The 21,214-nt window shown below is 45.0% G+C and overlaps 1 protein-coding gene across 7 annotated transcripts in view; it reads left to right on the top strand.

Annotated features, from left to right (window-relative positions):
• Positions 1-20,333, top strand: part of Cep57l1 (centrosomal protein 57 like 1) — a 75,374-nt gene extending 55,041 nt beyond the window's left edge. For 5 of the 7 annotated variants that reach the window (XM_052164284.1, XM_052164287.1, XM_052164289.1 and 2 more), the window contains 7 exons: positions 7,220-7,336; positions 10,775-10,852; positions 11,405-11,491; positions 15,060-15,137; positions 15,704-15,825; positions 16,962-17,106; positions 19,252-20,333. In XM_052164284.1, coding sequence (XP_052020244.1) covers positions 7,220-7,336; positions 10,775-10,852; positions 11,405-11,491; positions 15,060-15,137; positions 15,704-15,825; positions 16,962-17,106; positions 19,252-19,464 — 840 coding nt within the window. In that variant the 3' untranslated portion in view covers positions 19,465-20,333. The remainder of the gene's footprint in view (positions 1-7,219; positions 7,337-10,774; positions 10,853-11,404; positions 11,492-15,059; positions 15,138-15,703; positions 15,826-16,961; positions 17,107-19,251) is intronic. The other 2 variants (XM_052164285.1, XM_052164290.1) reach the window with 1 other exon arrangement.
• The last annotated feature ends 881 nt before the right edge of the window (positions 20,334-21,214 follow it).

Here is a 21,214-nt window from a genome sequence, read left to right as displayed (position 1 = left end):
GGCGAGGGAAGAGCTGAGCAGAGCAAAGCGGAAGTCAGCAGGACCACCAGCAAGCCTCGTGTGTGTGTGTGTGTGTGTGTGTGTGTGTGTATGTGTGCGCGCGCATGTGTGTGTGCATGCGTGTGTGTATGCGCGTGTGTAAGCATGCATGTGTGTGCGTGTGCATGTGTGTGCGCATGTGTGTATGTGTGCAAGCCCCATGCTGTGTGTGTGTGTATGTGTGTGTGCAAGCCTTGTGCTGCGTGTGTGTGTGCGTGTGTGTATGTGCAAGCCTCGTGCTGCGTGCATGCGTGCGTGTGTGTGCAAGCCTCGTGCTGTGTGTGTGTGTGTGTGTGCTCACACGCGCGCGCACGTGCACGTTCCAGCTCCAATGATGTTGACATGGCCCTGGCAGCGTGGGCTTCACCTTGATGGCTTCATGCAGTAGCCTCTCAGGTCCTCCCTGCGGGGACTTGGAATCTGTCACTCATTGCCTAGTTAACACGTGTCAATGACCTTTGACTCCTCTGTCATTTATGTGAAACCAAGACCATGTGGACCACGCTGCACAGTTCTCTGTCAGCCCAAGTTGTAGTCTGACCTCGTGGAGCACAGTCACAGCGACCTGTGTTTGTATACAGTTCTTTTCAAGCAGTAAACCCTCTAATGGCTTCCCAGTTCAAGCTCCCTGTTTCAAATGAACTTGTGTTTTGTCAGAACCTTGCCTGGCTCAGGTCTGACCCTCATAGCACCTTTCCTTGACGGTGCTAATCACCCACCTTGGCAGCAGCATCAAATCTTGACTCCACTGCCCATTTTGTCAGTTAAGCTCCCTCCAAATAGGCCCGAAGAGGGCCGTGGATCTCCTGGAACTCGAATTACAGAGACTTATGAACCACCAGATACGGGTGCTGGGAAGCAAACCCCAGTCCTGCAGGAGTAGCCAGTGTTCGTGACCGCTGAGCCGTCTCAGCCCTGGCCTTTCCTTGTGAATTCAGCCTCATGGCAGCCCTGAGGGCACGTGCAGCGTGAGTCCAGGGTCGTCACCGGGCTAGAGTGCGAGTGGCTCTCACCCACTTCCTGTTACCAAGTCCTAGTCCTCCTCGGAACTCCACAAACTGCATCTTCATCTGTTTTCTCTCTCTTGCCTTCTGAACCTCCCCAAATGACCACTAAGCTCTGATCATAGGATTCCAGGGCTCCTCGAAGTCACAGCTCCAAGCTCTTTCGCCTTCTTCCTGTAAACTAGTTCCAGACACTAAGGAGCTATGGAGTGTCCACACTTGAGTGGACAGACCACCATGGTAGGATAAGAAACACTGAATATTAAGTTTTCCCCATCAGATATGATGAAACGTGTGTTAAAAACAAGAATCAGCTATTTCTGCCTCTTCCACCTTACAAAACTTCTTTATGAATGTTTTACACATACCCAGTACAACCTGTTTACACAGCCCTACTGCATATATTCTTGGATTAAAGTCACTCACCCCTTCCTCCTTCCATTCCTGGGCACTAATTTTGCTCAGACTAGACACAGGCAAAGCACTGTGAGGTTGGCCTCCAGCCCACAGTGCAAAGACACAGTGGCCTCCTGAAGGAGAACACCAGCCAAGGGCAGCCCCTGTCTGCGCCCGTCCTTCCGCTGACTGAGCAGCACGGCTCCTTTGCAGACTGACGTTTGCCATGTACCAGGCGCAGGAACGGGAGACCGCTGGTCACATTGCACCCACAGTCAGGCCGCGCTGGCTGCTTCGCTTCTCCTCATCCAGTTTGGGACCCCACCCAGTGGAATAATAGGAGTCTGCTCTCCTCTCTGACCCTCTCTGCAAACATCCCCTAGGCACACCGTTTCCATGGCAATCCTCAATCCAAGCCAGTTGGCAAGGAAGATGAGCTATTAGCTTTATCTCATGTGCCTCTGCCCGAGGACTCTTAGATCCAGTCTGTGCTCCTGTCCCAGCCTTCCTAAGAGTGCCCATGCTTGCTTTATTGAAGTCTGTGTATTTCCTCCGCCTTTTCTCCCGCTCCTGATGTTCTTCGTTCTGCTGGACCGTGTGTCTGATGCTCTTCCAGTGGCTTTTGTTCTGCCTATTGGGTTTTGCATTTCTAGCTTTTCTTCCATTTTCCTTCCCGAAGTCTCCGATATCTTCCCTGGTTTTGTTTCCTTCTGCATTACCCACGTCCGATCAGTGGCCCTTCTTTGTTTTTCTACTCTGTGTTCTTTGAAGTCACTGCACATTTTCTCTTGTTAACAAGCTTGCACTCTGTCTTCAGCATTTCATTTACTGAGTCTCTGACTGATCTTTGGACGTATTGAATTCCTCTTTTTATGCTTCTCGCGGTTTTCATATCTGGTGATATGGAATGTCTTTGGTTTTATTTGGGGATCTTAGTGCGCAGCTTTGAGGATTCAGTTCTCAGTCACACTCAGAGAGGAAAAAAAAAAAACAGCACCCCCACCAAACAAGAAATAAACACATGCCTCAGCCTGACTGATGACCCAGAATAGAAACTGGTAAGAAAGTGACGCACAGTATGCTGGGAAGTTAACAGTTGTTTAGGTGAAAGTTCAGACAGCAGGTGAGCAGTGGAAGGGAGCAGAGCCCTGAAATCTGTGGGGTGTCTGGTCCTGCTTCCACCCTGAGGGGGACAGGCAGCTGGGCCACACTCTGCTGGGATTCAGAGCTCGTTCGTGCCGGCTGCTGGCCGGGAACTGCTTGATGTTAGGGCTTGCTTAGCAGCAGCAGAGCACCTAGGTGTCTGGGTTGGTGCAGGAGGGCTGAGGGCCGCACCTGGTTCTAACACAAGGTGCTTAGGTGGCTCCAGAGGCCTGCCTGGCACCACTGCCCTCCAGCCCAGGCCTGCCAGTTGTCCTCAGCTGTCTTCAGGCAATGACATTTGCTCCCAGCCTCAGGAGGTGGAGCTCCATCCACCACACCCTTTCCTGCCAGAGCCCAGATTTCTGCTGCAGCCCGGACTCCTAACATCTCAAGTCCAACCCCTCCTTCACCGAGATCGTTCCCTCACTGTGCTCCTGTCACCCTGCTCCCTCCCTACTGCCAGCCTTGTAGGTGGCACTTGTTTCTCAGGTGCCCACAAGAGCTCAGTCTAAAACAGTAGGCTGGTTCCCATGCAGGGTAGAGACCTACCTCAGCCCTCTAAATGGGGACTGACGGAGGACTTCCTTGGTGCTGCTGACCTGTCACACATGACAGTCACAATCAGAGATTCCCCTCGCCCTGTGCTCCTGGGGAGGAGGCCTGTGCAGTCCATGTGCTCCCCAGCCCTTGTTTGCTCTCCTCCCATCTGCCACTTCCGCTGGGACTTGCTCTCTTGTCTCTTCTCTGTCTGAGTTGTCCCTGGGGCTCTCAGTGCTGCTCTAATCTACCTCACCCCAAGACGCTTCCTTTCGTCCTTTGAACCATTATATTTTTGTAGCTGATGTTATCGAATCTCTACTTTTTTGACTGTATCTGGCAGAGCTTGGTCATGTTTATTTTCATTCGTTCACTTAAAAAATACTTAGAGATCTTGCCAGCAGCTCGTCCATGTGCACGGTGCTTGTGTGTGGCACACAGTTCCATCCTGGGCATCCGCATGCCAGCACGTGCTTTACTGGCCAGTAACTCCTGCCCTCGCCTTCACTTGTGTATTTATTTTGGGGCAAGGTCACAGTCTAGAGCCTGGGTGGGTTTGAACCCACAGGCCTTCCCCCTCCAGCTCCCAACTGACTTGTGTTGCTGGCGTGAATCACTACACCCATGAAATCACTACTTTCTAAACATTATTGTCTCTTCTTCCTCCAGACACAGGTATTACAATTTGTCACAGTCTGCCATGAATTGGTATTAAAGTGTGAAAGACCCTTCCTACTGTGCGCCTCCAGTTTGTACCACAGCTTCCTACTGTGTGCCTCTTAGTTTGTATTATAGCATTCCTTCTATTTTTACATGTTATAAAAACCAACACATAATTCAAATTCATTATTGCTTCTTTTAAATTGTCGATTATCCTTTAAGGAAACTTACAAAGAAAGGAAGTATATACTTTTTTTAATTTTTATTTTCTATCATATTCAACACAATATATATTTTATACCAATGATAAAAATAATGGACATGTTATTAAATGAACATAAAAAGATAAGGTCTTTTTGTTTGTTTGTTTGTTTGTTTTGTTTTGTTTTTAGTAGAGCTTAAAATCTTGGCTCTTACTGTGGTAGAAACCCAAAATAAGAAAAAATGTTAGACATCAGAGTTCATTGTGATAAGGTTGTACTTCCATCTCAGCCTCTCTATAGGTATTGTTTATTTGATATTTTCACACTATACTATGGTTTTCAGACCAGCTTACATATTTCAAAATTATTTATACAACCAAAAGAAACTTAGACAATTAATTTGGGAGGTGGCTTGTAAGAGAACAACAAAGAGTAAGATTGAATGTTTTGCTTGATATTTATACTTAGTATCAATTTTGAAGATGACCTTTTGAGTTACTCTTTTTCTGAGATGAATGCTTTTTAAAATCATCACAGCCAATGAACCAGAATCTTACCCTCACCTAATGTCTGTGCCACCCACCAAGCAGAACCATTGTTCATTGAAACAGTTGATGAATGACTGCATGGATAGACCATCTTAATACACACACCATTCCTTAAATGAATGTAACCTGTTCCCTGTGGGCTGAGAATGATGACAATCACTCAAGTCACATAGCTTTGACCATAAAAGGAAATCTGTATACAAATAATTGTGCCTACAATTCATTCCTTGACACAGCAAAACTGTCAACTCTTAGCTTAGCTACTATGGAGGTCAAATCCTTTGGTGATGGGAGGAAGTATATACTTATTTACATTTGATCCCTCCAGTGCTTTTTACTTCTTTGCATAGACTGAGTTTGTTTCAGTCTGAAAAAAAAGTACTAATGCCAAAAAGTCTCATAGCATTTATGTACCTGGAGGACCCTTTATTTCATACATATTTGTGAGTGAGATTTTTGCTAGATATGGAATTCTAGCTTATGGCTTTTAGATTTTGTCAGTTTTGTGTAGCCGTCTGGAGGCCATGGAGAACTGGATACACCTGGTAGGGGAGCTGGGGATGAAAACGAATGGGCGAATGGGCGGGCGGGAGAAATAAGGAGCCAAGACTAGGTTCTTTCTGATCAAGGCTCAGAGTTTAATGTTCAGCTCTATCTATATAGGGGGAGAAAAACCCCCAAAGGGCAGTCCTTGGTTTCAGCTGGACTGAGTTGCAAAGCGAGCTCAGTGCGCAGTCTGTTTCTTGCTGGAACCGCAGGTGAGCAGGTGAGTGAGGCAGAAGACTTCTGTCTCTGTTGGAAGACTCCACCCAGGTCAGCGGAAAGGTCAGGTTAGCCCGCTCAAGGCTGCGGAAGGGCACAATTTTGTATGTATGTATGTGTGTGTAGGTGTGTGGGTGTGTGACACTGGAGCATGTGGTGGCACACATTTCAGAAGTCTGTGGTCTCCTGCTGTTGCTTTGGGGCCGGGTCTGCAGCACTGTCTCTGCAGCTGAACTCCACATTCCAGGCTGGCTGGCCCTGAGGTCCCTGCAGCCTCTTGCTTCTGCTCATAGCTGCACGCCTCCCTACTCTAGTGGTTCTAGGACTGAACTCAGGTCATCGGTGTGTATTATTATTATTATTTGTTTGGGAAGACTTGTTTATTTTTGTTTGTTTTGAGATCCTCTCTAAAGTGCAGACTGGTCTTGACATTGCTGTGCTGCCTAGGTTGGCCTCTGGTTCAGGATGACCTTCCTGCCTCAACCTCTTGTGTCCTGTGATCACAGGAGTGTACCACAAGACCCAACTTGAAGTTTTCAGCACATTAAAGATGTCGTCTGAGTTGCCTTCAGTTTTCGTGTATCCGGGGCCGTGCTTACCTTCCTTGCTTTGCGTGGGTGCGATTCTGTTTCTCAGGACGCTGCTGAGTTCCTCTTTATTACTGATTTTTAGCAGTCCGATACTTGATAGACTATTTAGCAGTCTATGGGGGGGACCTGAGAGAGCCAATTCAGTGGTCCTCAACTATGCTCTGATTACAAGAGTCAGATATCAAATATCCTGTATATCAGATATTTACATTATGATTCGTAAAAGTAAAAAATGACAATTATAAAGTAGCAACAAAATTCTGTGGTTGGAGATAACCAGACCATGAGGAACTGTACTAAAGTGTTGAAGCAGCTTTAGAAGTGCAGTAGATGAAGCCAGCTTCAGTCTCCTGCAGGAGCCAGCTCTGTTCAGAGCGGCAGATGATTTACACTCTGAGGGTTAAGAAAGGTCACCTGAGTAAAGTTCTCATGAGTTTATGCTGTGTTTGTCATCCCAAGGACAGGACTTGTGTGGCATATGAAGTATAGTTTAAACATTTCATTGAGTAATAGCAGCAGGCAGTACTGAGCAGCCTCACTGCTGTCTGCTGCACCTGGGAGGAACGTGAGAACACAATACAAGAACAGTTCTGTGTCTTTGAAGAGACTGAGGTCACAAGACTCTTGTCCTGCTTTCTTGGAGTTTTCTCTCAAGCACTCAGAATTCTCCTCCTGCTCCATTCCTGGGCCTTGTTAGTCTGTCTATTTTACATTACATGGAATGTTAGCCTTGGTTCTTCAGCGAGAACTCTGCCTTCCTCCCTCCCTCTCTTCTGAGCTTTCAGGACTGGGCCGGGCCTCCAAGGCCGCTTTCACTCTTGTCTCAGTTTGTCGTACTTGGTGGCTTTCCCATTTAGAGCCAGTTTGTGTTCATAGGAAAGCACCGGTCTCCCGGCCGCTTGTCACTTGTCCCTGTGATGTGGCAATAAACAGTGAAATGGTGTACATGTGTGTGCACGGGTGACTCTGTTCATATTTTGTCTCCTGTTGCGCTTCTCTGTTGAGTCAGAGCCTGTGGGTCACCTGTGACTCACACACACCTCGTCTCTTCACTGTAAATTCTGCTGTGATGCTTTCCCTAATACCACTGCTGTAGAACAATACAAAGAGGAGTTGATTCTGCTAGTGCTGAGTCGGCGACACGGCCATTGCCTCCCAGTGCTGAGTCAGCAACATGTCCATCCGCTCTTCCCTACAGTGGCTCCTTGGAAGGGTTTGGTTTTTCTTGTTCTCTGCTTATAAGTAAATATATATATATACATGTGTGTACATGCTTCTAGCAACCGATCCATTGTCATCGCTTGCCAAATTTAAAATTAGTTTTTTATCTTCTCCAGGCTCAGCTTCAAAGGGAAAAAGAACAAGATCAGATGAAGCTGCACGCTAAACTTGAAAAGCTCCACGTCTTAGAAAAAGAGTGCTTGAGACTGACGGCGACTCAGCAGACCGCGGAGGTAAGTCTCTGCCTGTCTCCGAAGCCACTGTGCCAGGAGCAAGCCAAAGCTGGCACTGTGAGTGACAATCAAAGACGAGGGCGGGCCATGGCCAACTCGGTAATCAGTAAATCCTGCCCGTGGGGACAGTGTGTTCTGTCCCACAGGAGTGAGCTGGCCTTCTGATACCAAAGGATGAGCTTGCCTCTAAGATGGTGGGACATTTCCATTCGGCAGGTATACGGCCTCACATATAGTAGAAGGTAGCCTTTATTTACTGCATATGGTTACACACCCGTCCGTCCTCCCTTTCCTCCTCCCCCAAGTCCTATTTCACACAGTCGGTTCAGAACCTCTTTTCATCTCCGTAGCCTGCTTAAGTGCTCCAGAAGTCTCTCCCTTCCACACTTCTGTTATGGCTCCTGTTCTGAAAAACACAAACATAATATGTTGGCGTATATAGGATAGAGTGTGTGCATGTGTATAAAGTATAGAGTGTGCATGTGTAGGGTATAGAGTGTGTGCGTGTATAAGGTATAGAGAGTGTGCATGTGTATATGGTATAGAGTGTGTGTGTGTATGTGAGGTATACAGTGCATGTATATAGTATAGAGTGTGCATGTGTGTGTGAGGTATACAGTGCATGTATATATGGTATAGAGTGCATGTGTAAGGTATAGAGTATGTGTGTATATAAGGTATAGAGTGTGTGTGTAAGGTATAGAGTGTGTGTGTGAGGTATAGAGTGTGCGTGTGTGAGGTATAGAGTGTGCGTGTGTGAGGTATAGAGTGTGCGTGTGTGAGATATAGAGTATGCGTGTGTGAGATATAGAGTGTGTGTGAGGTATAGAGTGTGCATGTGTGAGATATAGAGTATGCATGTGTGAGATATAGAGTGTGTGTGTGTGAGGTATAGAGTATGCGTGTGTGAGATATAGAGTGTGCGTGTGTGAGGTATAGAGTGTGCATGTATATGGTATAGAGTGTGCATGTGTGTATGTGAGGTATACAGTGTCTGTGTATATATAGTATAGAGTGTACATGTGTGTGTGTGAGGTATACAGTGCGTGTGTATATGGTATAGAGTGCATGTGTGTATGTGAGGTATACAGTGCATGTGTATATGGCATAGAGGGTGAATGTGTGTATGTGAGGTATATAGTACGTGTGTGTATATGGTATAGAGTGTGCATGTTTGTATGTGAGGTATACAGTGTGTGTGTATATGGTATAGAGTGTGCCTGTGTGTATGTGAGGTATACAGTGCATGTGTATATGGTATAGAGTGTGCATGTGTGTATGTGAGGTATACAGTGTATGTGTATATAGTATAGAGTGTGCATGTGTGTATGTGAGGTATACAGTGCATGTATATATGGTATAGAGTGCATGTGTAAGGTATAGAGTATGTGTGTATATAAGGTATAGAGTGTGTGTGTATAAGGTATAGAGTGTGTGTGTAAGGTATAGAGTGTACGTGTGTGAGGTATAGAGTGTGCGTGTGTGAGGTATAGAGTGTGCGTGTGTGAGGTATAGAGTGTGCGTGTGTGAAATATAGAGTGCGTGTGTGAGGCATAGAGTGTGCGTGTGTGAGGCATAGAGTGTGCATGTGTGAGGTATAGAGTGTGCGTGTGTGAGGCATAGAGTGTGCGTGTGTGAGGCATAGAGCGTGCGTGTGTGAGGCATAGAGCATGCGTGTGTGAGGTATAGAGTTTGCATGTGTGAGGTATAGAGTGTGCATGTGTGAGATATAGAGTATGCGTGTGTGAGATATAGAGTGTGCGTGTGTGAGGTATAGAGTGTGCATGCGTGAGATATAGAGTATGCGTGCGTGAGATATAGAGTGTGCGTGTGTGAGGTATAGTGTGTGCGTGTGTGAGATATAGCATATGCGTGTGTGAGATATAGAGTATGCGTGTGTGAGATATAGAGTGCGTACGTGTGTGCATTGTCCTTTTCACATTGTTTCATTGCCTTGCAATTTTACCTATTCATGTTTGTTACTCTTTAGAATATTTTAAATTTGCTATTATGTATGTGAATGATAGGGGTGGGATGCATGTGTGCCATGGCATATGTGTGGGGGTTAGAGGACACCTTTGTGGGATTGCTTCTCTCCTTCTATTTCTGTGTGGTTCCAGGTATCAAACTCAAGTGATCAGATTTGCCTGACAGATACTTTACCCACTGGGCCATCATTCTAGGTCCTCGTGTTTATTATAATGTTTGTTTGACAGAGTAGCACTAAGCTACTAAGCCACCAGAGCCATGCCTTCCAATTCTGAGGTCTCTTCCTGTTCCACCCCCATCACATGCACAGGGCCAACATTGTCCCCAACACATGCACATGGCCAACATTGTCCCCATCACATGCACACAGCCAACATTGTCCCCATCACATACACACGGCCAACATTGTCCCCATCACATGCACATGACAAACATTGTCCCCATCACATGCACATGGCCAACATTGCCCCCATCACATGCACATGGCCAACATTGTCCCCATCACATGCACACGGCCAACATTGTCCCTCTATTGCATGCACGTGGCCAGCATTACTATTGTTTGGTTTTGAGTGGATGTTGAGATCCAAGATTATAATAGCTAGCGCTCTCAGAAGCTTCATTGTGATTCTGTTGGTGGCCGTGGATAGAGCTGTGGGCTCATTCTCTGTGGAGCTGGTGGTGGCCGTGGATAGAGCTGTGGGCTCATTCTCTGTGGAGCTGGTGGTGGCCGTGGATAGAGCTGTGGGCTCATTCTCTGTGGAGCTGGTGGTGGCCGTGGATAGAGCTGTGGGCTCATTCTCTGTGGAGCTGGTGGTGGCCGTGGATAGAGCTGTGGGCTCATTCTCTGTGATTCTGGTGGTGGCCATGGATAGAGCTGTGGGCTCATTCTCTGGAGCTGGTGGTGGCCGTGGATAGAGCTGTGGGCTCATTCTCTGTGGAGCTGGTGGTGGCCGTGGATAGAGCTGTGGGCTCATTCTCTGTGATTCTGGTGGTGGCCATGGATAGAGCTGTGGGCTCATTCTCTGTGGAGCTGGTGGTGGCCGTGGATAGAGCTGTGGGCTCATTCTCTGTGATTCTGGTGGTGGCCGTGGATAGAGCTGTGGGCTCATTCTCTGTGGAGCTGGTGGTGGCCGTGGATAGAGCTGTGGGCTCATTCTCTGTGGAGCTGGTCTGGCCGTGGATAGAGCTGTGGGCTCATTGTCTGTGGAGCTGGTGGTGGCCGTGGATAGAGCTGTGGACTCCTTTGTTTTCACTTTGCTCTCGTGTATAGCAGCAAGGAAGGAAGCATAGGTAGAAAGCCGAGAGATGTCTTGGGGTCTTTTGCTACTCCTCTTCTTACTTCTTCTCTAACTTGCTAGCTGTTAAGAGTCTAGACCTCTAGGACCCCCTTGGAAAGGGAATGGAGGACATTTGGCTCTGGTTTTCATAACGATCCTTCTCTTGCAGGATAAGATTAAATATCTAGAAGAAAAACTAAAGGAGGAGGAGCATCAGCGCAGGCTGTTTCAAGACAAAGCGTGTGAGGTCAGTAGCGTCCTTTATCTCCGCAGTGACTGCGAGTCCCTGCATGCTGCACTCTCGTGATCCAAACCCCAGTCTACACTCAGTGTTGGTATTCTGGATTGTTACTACTGTCTCTGTTTTGGCCATGGTAACAAAGTTCTCATTTAGCCAGTACTTCCATATACTTCACTACGCTACCAAAGACCTTGTACATACACATCCTCTCAGTTGAGAGCATGGACACCTAGCACACTTTAGGATCCGTTTGAGAGACACACATGACCAAACCAACATATCGGGGTATTCTTCCTCAAAGTGATTTCCACATTTTGAGCTTTATTGCTATTAAAGAGTTTCTTTGTTTAGTTTTGTTTTCTTTCCTTTTTTTCTTTTTTCCACATGGAGTCTCACTGTGCCTCCTAGGTTGGCCTGAACTCCTAGGCTAATGCAATCCTGCCCCATCCAAGTACCGCAACTAAGCAATGCTTTACTTATAGAAAGTGCCTTCTCCTTAAAAGCTGAGCTCTTAGCTGCTATAGGTCAGTCTTGTCAATTGTCTCTTTCATTTTGTAGCTTCAAACTGGATTTGAAATCAGCAAAATTTTAATGTCCACAGTTTCAAATTCAAAGCATTGTAAGGAAAAGAAGAAACTACCAAAGGTACAGTACATACAAATTACCCCAGATAATACTTCCCAACTTTTTCATATATATTTATTCACCCTTTATTTTTATTTAAATATATATGCCTCTCTAGTGCTGTATTTTCTGCTTCCTTCCAGAATGGTTTAGAAGACATTATGATAAATGACATTGTCTTAGTTACTGTTATACTACTGTGAAGGGACCATGACCAAGGCAAAGAATTTAATTGGGGGCTTGCTTACAGTTTCAGGGTTTTAAGCCATTTTCATCATGGTGGAAAACAAACAGGCCGATGCTAGAGCAGCAGCCTGGGCGCGTCACATCCTGATCCACAGGCAGCAGGCAGAGAGAGACACTGGGCCTGGTGTGGGCTCCTGAAATCCCCAGTGACACACCCACTCCAGCAAGGCCACACCTCCTGATCCTTCTCTAACAGTTCCATGCTCTGATGACCAGGCTTTCAAATGTGAACACATGGGGCCATTCTCATTCCAACCGCCAGAGGCTTGCAGCAGCAATGCACGAATAAGTCAGTTGACGGTGATTTTCAATGTAAGGCTAGGAAGTGCCACACCATCTAGACTAAAGGAAAGAGACATCAGGAGTGTACTAGACCTAGCGCTCCATTTGGTTGCCAGCCTGGGAAGAACCCGTGGTGGGCAGCAAGGAGTCCAGTTGTTTTTTGAATTTTAAACTCTTAGCAAACTGTATTGGTGACATTATTTAAATGTTGTTGTGCGATGGCATATACCTTTAACTCCCGCACTGGAGAGGCACAGACAAGCTGAACTTTGTGAGTTTAAAACCAGCCTGGTCCACATAGAGAAATACAAGTTGGCCTGGGCTACATAGTAAGGCTCCGTATATTAAAAAAAAAAAAAAAAAAAAATTAAAAATCCTAAATGTAACTTTTATATAATTTCATATACAGTAAAAGCAAATATTTTAAAATATATTAATATTTGAGACAGGGCTATATACTAGTATCACAGGTTGGCTTCAGACTTGATGCTCTCTGGGTGGCCTTTAATTCAGTTCTGCCAGAGCCTCCTGAGTAGTTGGGACACAGCCATGGACTACTGCACCTCACTGTGACTGTGCTCACACACACGTGTGCCACTGTGGCACGTGTGTGGATGTCAGGGGACAGCTTACAGGGGTTATTCTACCTCGTGGGTTCCAGAGTTTGAACACAGATTCTTGGGGCCTTTCCACTTTCAGCCATTTCACTGGACTTTAACAATTCTTTAGAAGAATTTTGTAACTATACTCGGAGTTGAGGGTTCAGCTGAGTGGTAATTAAAGTGTTTGCGGAGCAAGCACAAGGAAGTCAGTCCGGGTCCCACTTAAGTGCCTGGTGGGTGTGGCAGCCCCATAATTCAAGGTTTGAAAGTAAAAACAAGGGATTTCTCCGTAGAATTTAATATCTAATAAATAAATCCCAGCGGCAGGTTCGCTACCTGCCTCACCTCCGTGCTTCGCATTCCCCAGTGAAAGACACACACACAGCCTTTATATTTTGATATGCCTTAGACAGCTCAATAGCTGGGCGGCTTAACAGCCTCCACGCGGCTAATCCACCTTGCCCGACCATCCTGACTCAGGATGCCGCTGGCGCTGCTGAGAACCCAGTTCTCCTACCTCTTAATCTTAAAGGCATGTGTATTCCATTGGGGAATCTCCAAATAATTTTTAAAAGTGAGTTCTTGCCAGACATTGGTTACCATCTGTTAAATTAAATATTTAACAAATAAAGGTGCTCCGCCATGAGTGTGGAGAGCATGGAGGAGAGGAGAGACGCCACGCCTGGGAAGAGTGCAGGCAGGGGCACGGCCCCCATGGGAAGGAGCAGACAAGGTAGAACATAGGATTTACTAAGTAATAACTCGGGATTAACCACATGGAGATTAGGCAGTGGCCCACAAACTATTGGGGTGGGTAGTGCCCCACCAAAGGAGTTAATTTATTAAATATTTAAGATAATATTCTCCCCACCAAGCTGGCTAAGGAATTACCCATCTCAGTGAGCCATCTCGATGAGGACCTTGCCTTCAACAAATGAAGCAAAAAGGCAGTCAGGACAATAATCATTATCAACCTTGGGCTTCTACATGTGCACACATACATGTACACGTCTATCCCTCATACCTGTGCCCACAAACATACAAACATAAATATAAAAAATAGAAAAGGAAAATAATTTTATAATTATAATAATGAAAAATACTTATCTTGCTTAGTTCCTTATTCTATTTTTAATATCTTATCTGAGTAAGGGATTTGAACTAGAAATCCAAATAGAAAACACTATAAATAATTTACAAACAGGACAATGACTTCTATTAAATATTTCATTAGTGTCATCCTTTATCTGATAAGATAGAGTTTATCTTCATATTTATTGTACAAACTATGAGAATATAAAAGGAATATCAGAAAGGAAACGTAGCTTCTGAAAGAGGATAGAGCAATTAACAGCAAATTCACTTTGTAAAAGTAGTAATTTCCAATGCCAGGTTCATAGGGGATGAAAATACTGATGTTCCCTTCAAAGATAAAAGGATGTCTGACGTCACTGGAGCTGGGGTCAGAGTTCACGAGTTCCCATATGTCTGCAATTCTGTGTCCCCATGTCCCCAGTTGAATATTTAGCTTATATAATAAAGTTCTTAGACCAATGCCTCTAAGTGTCAGAGACAGATAAGCCAGCACGGTGGATGTGCTCACAGTCCCAGCTCACAGGCTCGGGGTTCAAGGACAAGAGGGGATGTGTTGAGTCTTATGACACCACGTAGACAGAAGAGCATCTGGAGTGCTGGGGCCCTAAAGACTGACACACCAGGGAGAGAAGAAACCGCAATCCCAGCTGGGGACACATGCACACCTTCAGTCTCAGCATGCAGGAGGCCGAGACAGGAAAAGCTAGCTAGAGTCAGGCCATCCTAGGCTAATAAGACACTGTCTCAAAATAGATAAAAGATAAAAATAGAAAAGCTAACTTTTAAAGCCAGGTGTAGTGATGTACAGCTATAATTCCTATCCTGAGAAGGGTAAGACAAGAGGCTCCTGTTTAAGACCAACCTGAACTGCACAGTAAGTTCCTGGCCAGCCTGGGAAACAGTGGGACTCCTGTCTAGAAGGGGGTTGGGGCGTGGTGAATTTGAACGTTTCTACTCTGTAAGTAGTTGGCACTGATTAAAGGCTTCTGGGAACAGAAAAGACATGGAGGTGTAATTGTATTGGTGACTGAGAGATGTGGGAGAGTTACATAGATGTATGTTTCACTTTATAAGAAATTGCCAATATTTGATATCATCACTTTTAAAAAAGTTTCCATTATAATAGGCATGTGGTAATTTTCCTTTTTTATTATTAACTTTTTTATGTGTTATACTGATTTGAGTTTCCCTCATAATAAGATTGTTAACCAGAGAATCTCTTCATGTGTTTGCTGTTTTTCTTCTCCAGTTGCACATTTGTTTAAACATGTCTGCTGTCTTACATTCAATTGCACTTATACTTACCGTTCAGCTTTGAGCATAAATATGTTTTAAAATAGCACTTTGTTTCCTTTTCCCTTTAGAAAACTAACTGTTTAAAAAGAGAGCCACCTCAGCAAATGGACCACAAGTTTAGAGTACCAACTTTTGAGAAAGAGAAGGTGAGGATAAAAAGGAAGATCATTGTTGAAAAACTTTGTTTGCGGATGCTGTGTATATACTGTCCTATTAGCTTTCTCTTGTGTGGTGCTCACGGTGATGAAAAGCATCATGAGGAGGAAAGGGTTTGTTTCAGTTGACAGGGCTCCATGGAGGGAAGTTGGGACAGGAACCTGGAGGCAGGAAATGAAAGAGACCGTGGAGGAACAGTTCCTGCTGGCTTGCTCAGCTCACCGCCTTCCCTGTGCACTGGGTCCTTCCACATCAGTCATTAATCAGGAAAATGCTCCCCAGACTTGCCTATAGACCACTGGGATGGGGGTGTTTTCTCAGTTGGGGTTCCCTCTTCCCATCCAGAGCTTGTGTCAAGTTGACAAAAATCTAACCAGGACACACACACTTTCAAGCACTGGTTTAGTCACAGCTATTTCTTCTCCCTTTCCGTTGGCCAGTCCAGGCTGTTTTGTTGATACATGCTTGTAAAACCTTCTGCAGCTGGTGTATCCCTGTGGGCTATAATAACCTTCAGAACCCTGTTCTAGTCAATGAAGTACGGTATCTCTCTAAGCCTTTCAGAGCGACTTCCCAGGCTAGAGCTAACGCTCACAGCTCAGGAGAGCCTGTTTCCATTTGTGACAGTTTGTCTGAACTCCTGATGACAATGCAAGAGGAGCTGGCCCAAATGAATATGTAAGTGTTCATTTGTTATTAAAATAAAACTGTGTGTGCGTGGGTATGTGCTCACGGTGCAGGTGCTCACAGGCACAGCAGAGCAGCTGGGCTCCCTGAAGCTGACAGGGTGACAGAAGTCTGTAGGTGACTCTGGTCCTCTGCAAGAGCAGGGCACATTTCAACTCTTCAGCAGTCTTTGTCACTCCCACCCATAAGTCTGTTTGGCTATTCAGACTTACTTTGTTTTGGTCCATAAACGTATTATTACTATTTCTCATTGCATTTACTATATAGTCCAGAGATCTAGACTAATAGACAGATATTATGAATCAAGTGGATAATCAAGTCTGAAGACTTTATATTAGAACGGAGATGAACTTTTAGAAGGAAAATACAGTTTTTATTTAAAAATCTTTTAGTTACATGGGTGATTCCATTAGGCAAGTTAGAGTATCATTCCTTATTTTAGATTCAGCCTGCTCTGCATTACAAATTTGGAAGTATTTCGTGTGTATTACAAATTGCTCAGTAAGGACTGTCCGCATAGGAGTCATTGTGCCGAGTCCCAGGCCTAACCAGATTTCAGCAAAGGTAGCAGAGCTTCGTGCTCTAGCTGGCAGGCGCACTGCACTCACTGCACTGCCCTCTCGACTGTTTCCAATCCCAGACTTGGAACTGAAGAGCCCCGTGCTGCCTCTAGCTAAGCACTGTGGAGCTGCTCACTCTGTTTAGCTGAGAACACCAAGAATTTAGATTGGTTTTTAGGTCGTTGAGCAGCTAGATCTAAGACAGTTCTAAGTGCAAAAAATCTCAAATGCTAAAAGCTTGGTTATGTTTATCATATCATGATTTACTTATATATCCTAATGCTAGACACTATTTTTGAAGATTAATATTTTGCTCTTAACTAAAACTCATAGTTGAACAAGACAATTAATTGTGACAAAGAGATAATCTATAACAGTGTTTAGCGTTTGCTCTGTTTTTAATCATGTAAAGCATAATATATGTGTACTGCCAGACACTACTGCTTCTGTGGTCTTTATTTATTATTTTATTATTTATTTTTATTCCTAAGTGCTGAGCACAGGACGTGCGCAGATGTCCTCTCTGAGTGAGTTACGCCCGGCCTTGTTGCTTGCTTTTTTCTGCAGGGAGCACAGAGAGCTCCTGAGACAGATGATGCAGACCGAGAGCCATTCTGTCTCTGAGGACATAGAGCTGGAACTGGAGCAATTAGTCAAGAAGATGGAAAGCAAAGGAGACCAGATCTCCAAACTCAAGAAGCATCAAGACAGCGTAAGAGCGCTCTTACTCTCTCCCAGAGAGTGCCAACACTCCTCTGGGAGCCACTGGGCTTCAGAAAACAAAACCAATCACCAGACACATTCAGTGTCACTTAGCTATATGGCCTTCCAATTGGAAGTATGGAGGCATGGTGTACTAAAAGATACACAGGAGTCACTTGAGCATCTTAGAGAGAGCCACCACTATGTGTAATGACACGGCCCTTCTGTAGAGACTGTCAAGATAAGAGACAGCAGAAGCGTCCCTGTGGAATCAGGCCGTGGGGAAACTGTAAAGCAGGCTTCAGCGCCCTTCCAGCTACCTTCCCAGCATTCCTTGCTCTTGTCCCCACCCCACCCCCATGGTTCTAATGATGTGCCCACAGAGGCGGTACCATCCAGAAACCTGGTACCACAATCCTGAAAGATTCCCTCCGCCTTCTGACACAAGCTGGGCTGTGTTGTGTTCCCTGGGAACCTGTACCTCACCACCTGTACTTAGTAGAATTTAGGTTGGAGGAGGACTCCATACTTGTCTTTTTTTTTTTTTTAATATTTATTTATTTATCAGAAGAGGGCGTCAGATCACATTACAGATGGTTGTGAGCCACCATGTGGTTGCTGGGATTTGAACTCAGGACCTTCGGAAGAGCAGTCAGTACTCTTAACCACTGAGCCATCTCACCAGCCCATACTTGTCTTTTAATAACTAAGAATGGCATGACTTTAATATGTTCCATCCATAGTTGCTGCAACAGAAGGGCTCTTCCTAGGAAACCTCACATCACGTCACGTACTTCATAGAGTTCTCTGCCTGGGGAGTTCAACATTCCGATAAGCTGCAGGAATATCAACCCTTCCTCACACACGGATCTAAGACAGTGATTTGTAAAAACTCTGGATATTACTGTATTTATTATGCTATGGTCAAAAGAGAAAAATATATTTCTATTTTACTGGCTTTTAAAACTATAGCAAGTAAAAAACATATGATTGTGTTCTGGTAAAGATTGAACAAGTTTTGTCCTTGGAACTGCATAGAAGAAACTTGAAATAGAATAATCACAGTTTTAGAGTTACCCAATACATACATTTTATAATTTGAAAGTTGTGAATTTCTATTACTTAATAACTGTCGCAGAAGCTGGGTGATGGTGGCACATGCCTTTAATCTGAGCACTCAGGAGGCAGAGGCAGGCAGATATTGTGAGTTCAAGGCCAGCCAAGTCTACATAGCGAGTTCCAGGATAGCCAGTGCTACACAGAGAAACCCTGTCCCAAAAAACAAAAACAAACAACAAAAATCAGTACCCCCCGCCAAATTTTTAGCAAAGTAAGTGTTTAAGCCTTTCATTGTGATAAACTATTTAATCTTTCATTAAAAAGTGCATCCTAGAGCCAGGCAGTGGTGGCGCACGCCTGTAATCCCAGCACTCTGGCAGGCAGAGACAGGTGGATTTCTGAGTTTGAGGCCAGCTTGGTCTACAAAGTGAGTTCCAGGACAGCCAGGGCTATACAGAGAAACCCTATTTCGAAAAAACCAAATCCAAAAAACCAAAAAAAAAAAAAAAAAAGCACATCCTAGGCAAATAAATGCTTGTGCTTAGCACCAATTCTTCCCGTTGCTATTAATATCACCTAGGAAAATTCTCCTTTTCCTAGTGCTCTAGTCTCCACCAGTAACACACATCCATCCTCTGCTGCACATCCGTCCTCCCTCTATGACTTATGACATGCGCACATTCTTGTCTTCACAGTTATCCCAGTGTGTGTGTGTGTGTGTGTGTGTGTGTGTGTGTGTGTGTGTGTTTGCGCTCACATGCTGTGTGTGCTCTGTGTGCTGTGTGTGTGCTGCATGTATGCTGTGTGTGTGCTGCATGTGTGCTGTGTGGTGTTTGTGCTGTGTGGGTTATGTATGTGCTGTGTGTGTTGTGTTTGTGCTGTGTGGGTTGTGTATGTGCCGTGTGTGTTGTGTATGTGCTTTCTCTCTAACTGGAAGAATAGGCTTGCAGAAGGCAAGGCTGCCTGACCAGCAGTGTTAGAGTGAGTGACTGGCCAAATTGAACCTTTGAATTGTAATCTTTAAGCCACCAATCTAGTCCTCTATTTTAAGGTATCCTTATATTAATTTTTACCTATACATTTTTTTTCTCCACAGGTCCGTAAACTGCAGGAAAAAGTTGAGAACTCAAGGATAAACGAATCTTCCGGTCTCCATGGCCACCCTAAAGGATCAAAGAACTTGAAAACCAGCCCCAGGAAATGTGTGAGTGAGACCAGCGCTTTTCAGAGAGACAGCAGCTTTCAGCCAGTGCAGGTCCACAGCCTGCAGGCGAAGCTGAGGAGGGACGACATCAAGTGGGAGCAGTGACCACGCACAGCAAACTGTCTGTCACGTAAATGAACCTCGCCAGTGAGACCTCACGCCGTCTCCGTGGTTTTTATTTCATATGCTCTTGGGAACCCTTGAATTATGTTTCTGGCTGCTATAAAATGTGAAGCCATACATTTTCAGAATAATGGCTAATGACCTACCAGGGTTCCGGAATATGATGACTGCTTTTTCGTGGTACTAACCGAAGGCCCTGACCTCACCAAGCTCCTTAGAAGCATTCGCTTACGGCGCGTAAGGTAAATCCAAGAAGTGTACTGAATGGATGCTCACTAAAACCAAGTGAATCCGGCTGTGGGACTAGCCCATAGTTCGAAGGCTGGTGCTGTAGATCCACAGGAAATAAACAGAACCCAAAAGTTCGTATGCCTTCCCTGCAACTGCCCCTTCCCTGTCTGACATCTCGCAGTGATCTTGCTTGTTCTGTTTGCAAAGGGAGAACACAGTAATTGTGCAGTTAGCTCTGCTATGACAGCCACAGATGAGATGCATAACTGATTAACTTTTGAAGACAGTACTAATTCATCTTCCTTCCTCTGCCACGCCCGGTCTCCTTTACAAACCCACTTACCTTTTAAATGAAACAATCGATTTTTATCTTACTCTTTTTATAACCTTTCCTGGGTTTTTTCATTCATGTTGTATGTGATTTACATCCGTATATGACAATGTAGATGCCTAGGACCCAAGAAGGTAATGGGATTTTTATAAGAAGTTATGCATTTCATAACTTTATCCACAGGAGAAAATAAATTAGGTAAATGTGGTATATCCTTTTATACTTTAAAATCAGTGATGTCACAATGGATTTCTTTGTTGTATACACGTTACATAATAAATTTATACTTTCTGCCTTTCCTAAAAGCCTGTGGAAATTAGTACATCTCTTTGGAACATTTACCTTTTTATCTTCTGGGACAACTGGAAAAGTGATGCCATCAACTGAATAAAAGCTTGAAATTAGGGGAGAGGGACAAAAAATGGGCCAATTCCAAGGGGTCAAGTGGAGCTGTGCATTTACCTGAATTCACAGTGGTTGGGAAGTGTGCAGGCTAACTATGTAAACGCTGTAGGTCAGGAGCCCAAAGAGCATCTCCAAAAACAAAACAAAACCAAAAGCGCAATTGTTTTCACTTTTCTGAGAGAGTAGGCCAGGCTAGCCCTGAACTTACTATGCAACCATTGGTCTCGAAGTGAGCTGGCCCTGCCCACACTTCCCACATAGTCATAGGTGTGTACAGGCGTGCCTGGCTGTGAAAAGGACTTTATTTATTTTTAACGTGTACATTTGAGACAGGGTCTCAGTAGGTAGGCCTGGCTGGCCTGGAACACACAGAGATCTACCTGCTGAGAGCTGGGATTAGGTGCTTGTCACCATGACCTGAGAAAAGCCTAAGAAAAGCAAGTTTTAAGGAAATCTGTTTTCCTAGAAGTATCAAAAGGTGTGCGCAACAGAAACAGGGTGATTGTGGACCTTCTGGAAAAGAGGGCAAGTGTGACTCGTCCTCATGGTGAGAAGCCAGGTTAGAAGCCCCCTCCAAGGAACATTGGTACAGGGATTGTATTTAGAACTGTGCGTAGCAGGGCACAAACCCCTCCCCTACCCCACCCTCACGCTCTGGTTTAAGCAGTGGATAGACTGTAGGTCTCCTGGCCTTGGAAATGTCCGCAGTGAATTCTGTCCAAACCCTGTCCCGTGGTCTCCAGTGTCTCTGTCCTCCACAGGAAT

This window comes from Apodemus sylvaticus, chromosome 19 (assembly GCF_947179515.1).
Source record: "Apodemus sylvaticus chromosome 19, mApoSyl1.1, whole genome shotgun sequence".
In the NCBI taxonomy this organism is placed as follows: Eukaryota; Metazoa; Chordata; class Mammalia; order Rodentia; family Muridae; genus Apodemus; species Apodemus sylvaticus.
This window is presented reverse-complemented; position numbering and strand designations above follow the sequence as displayed.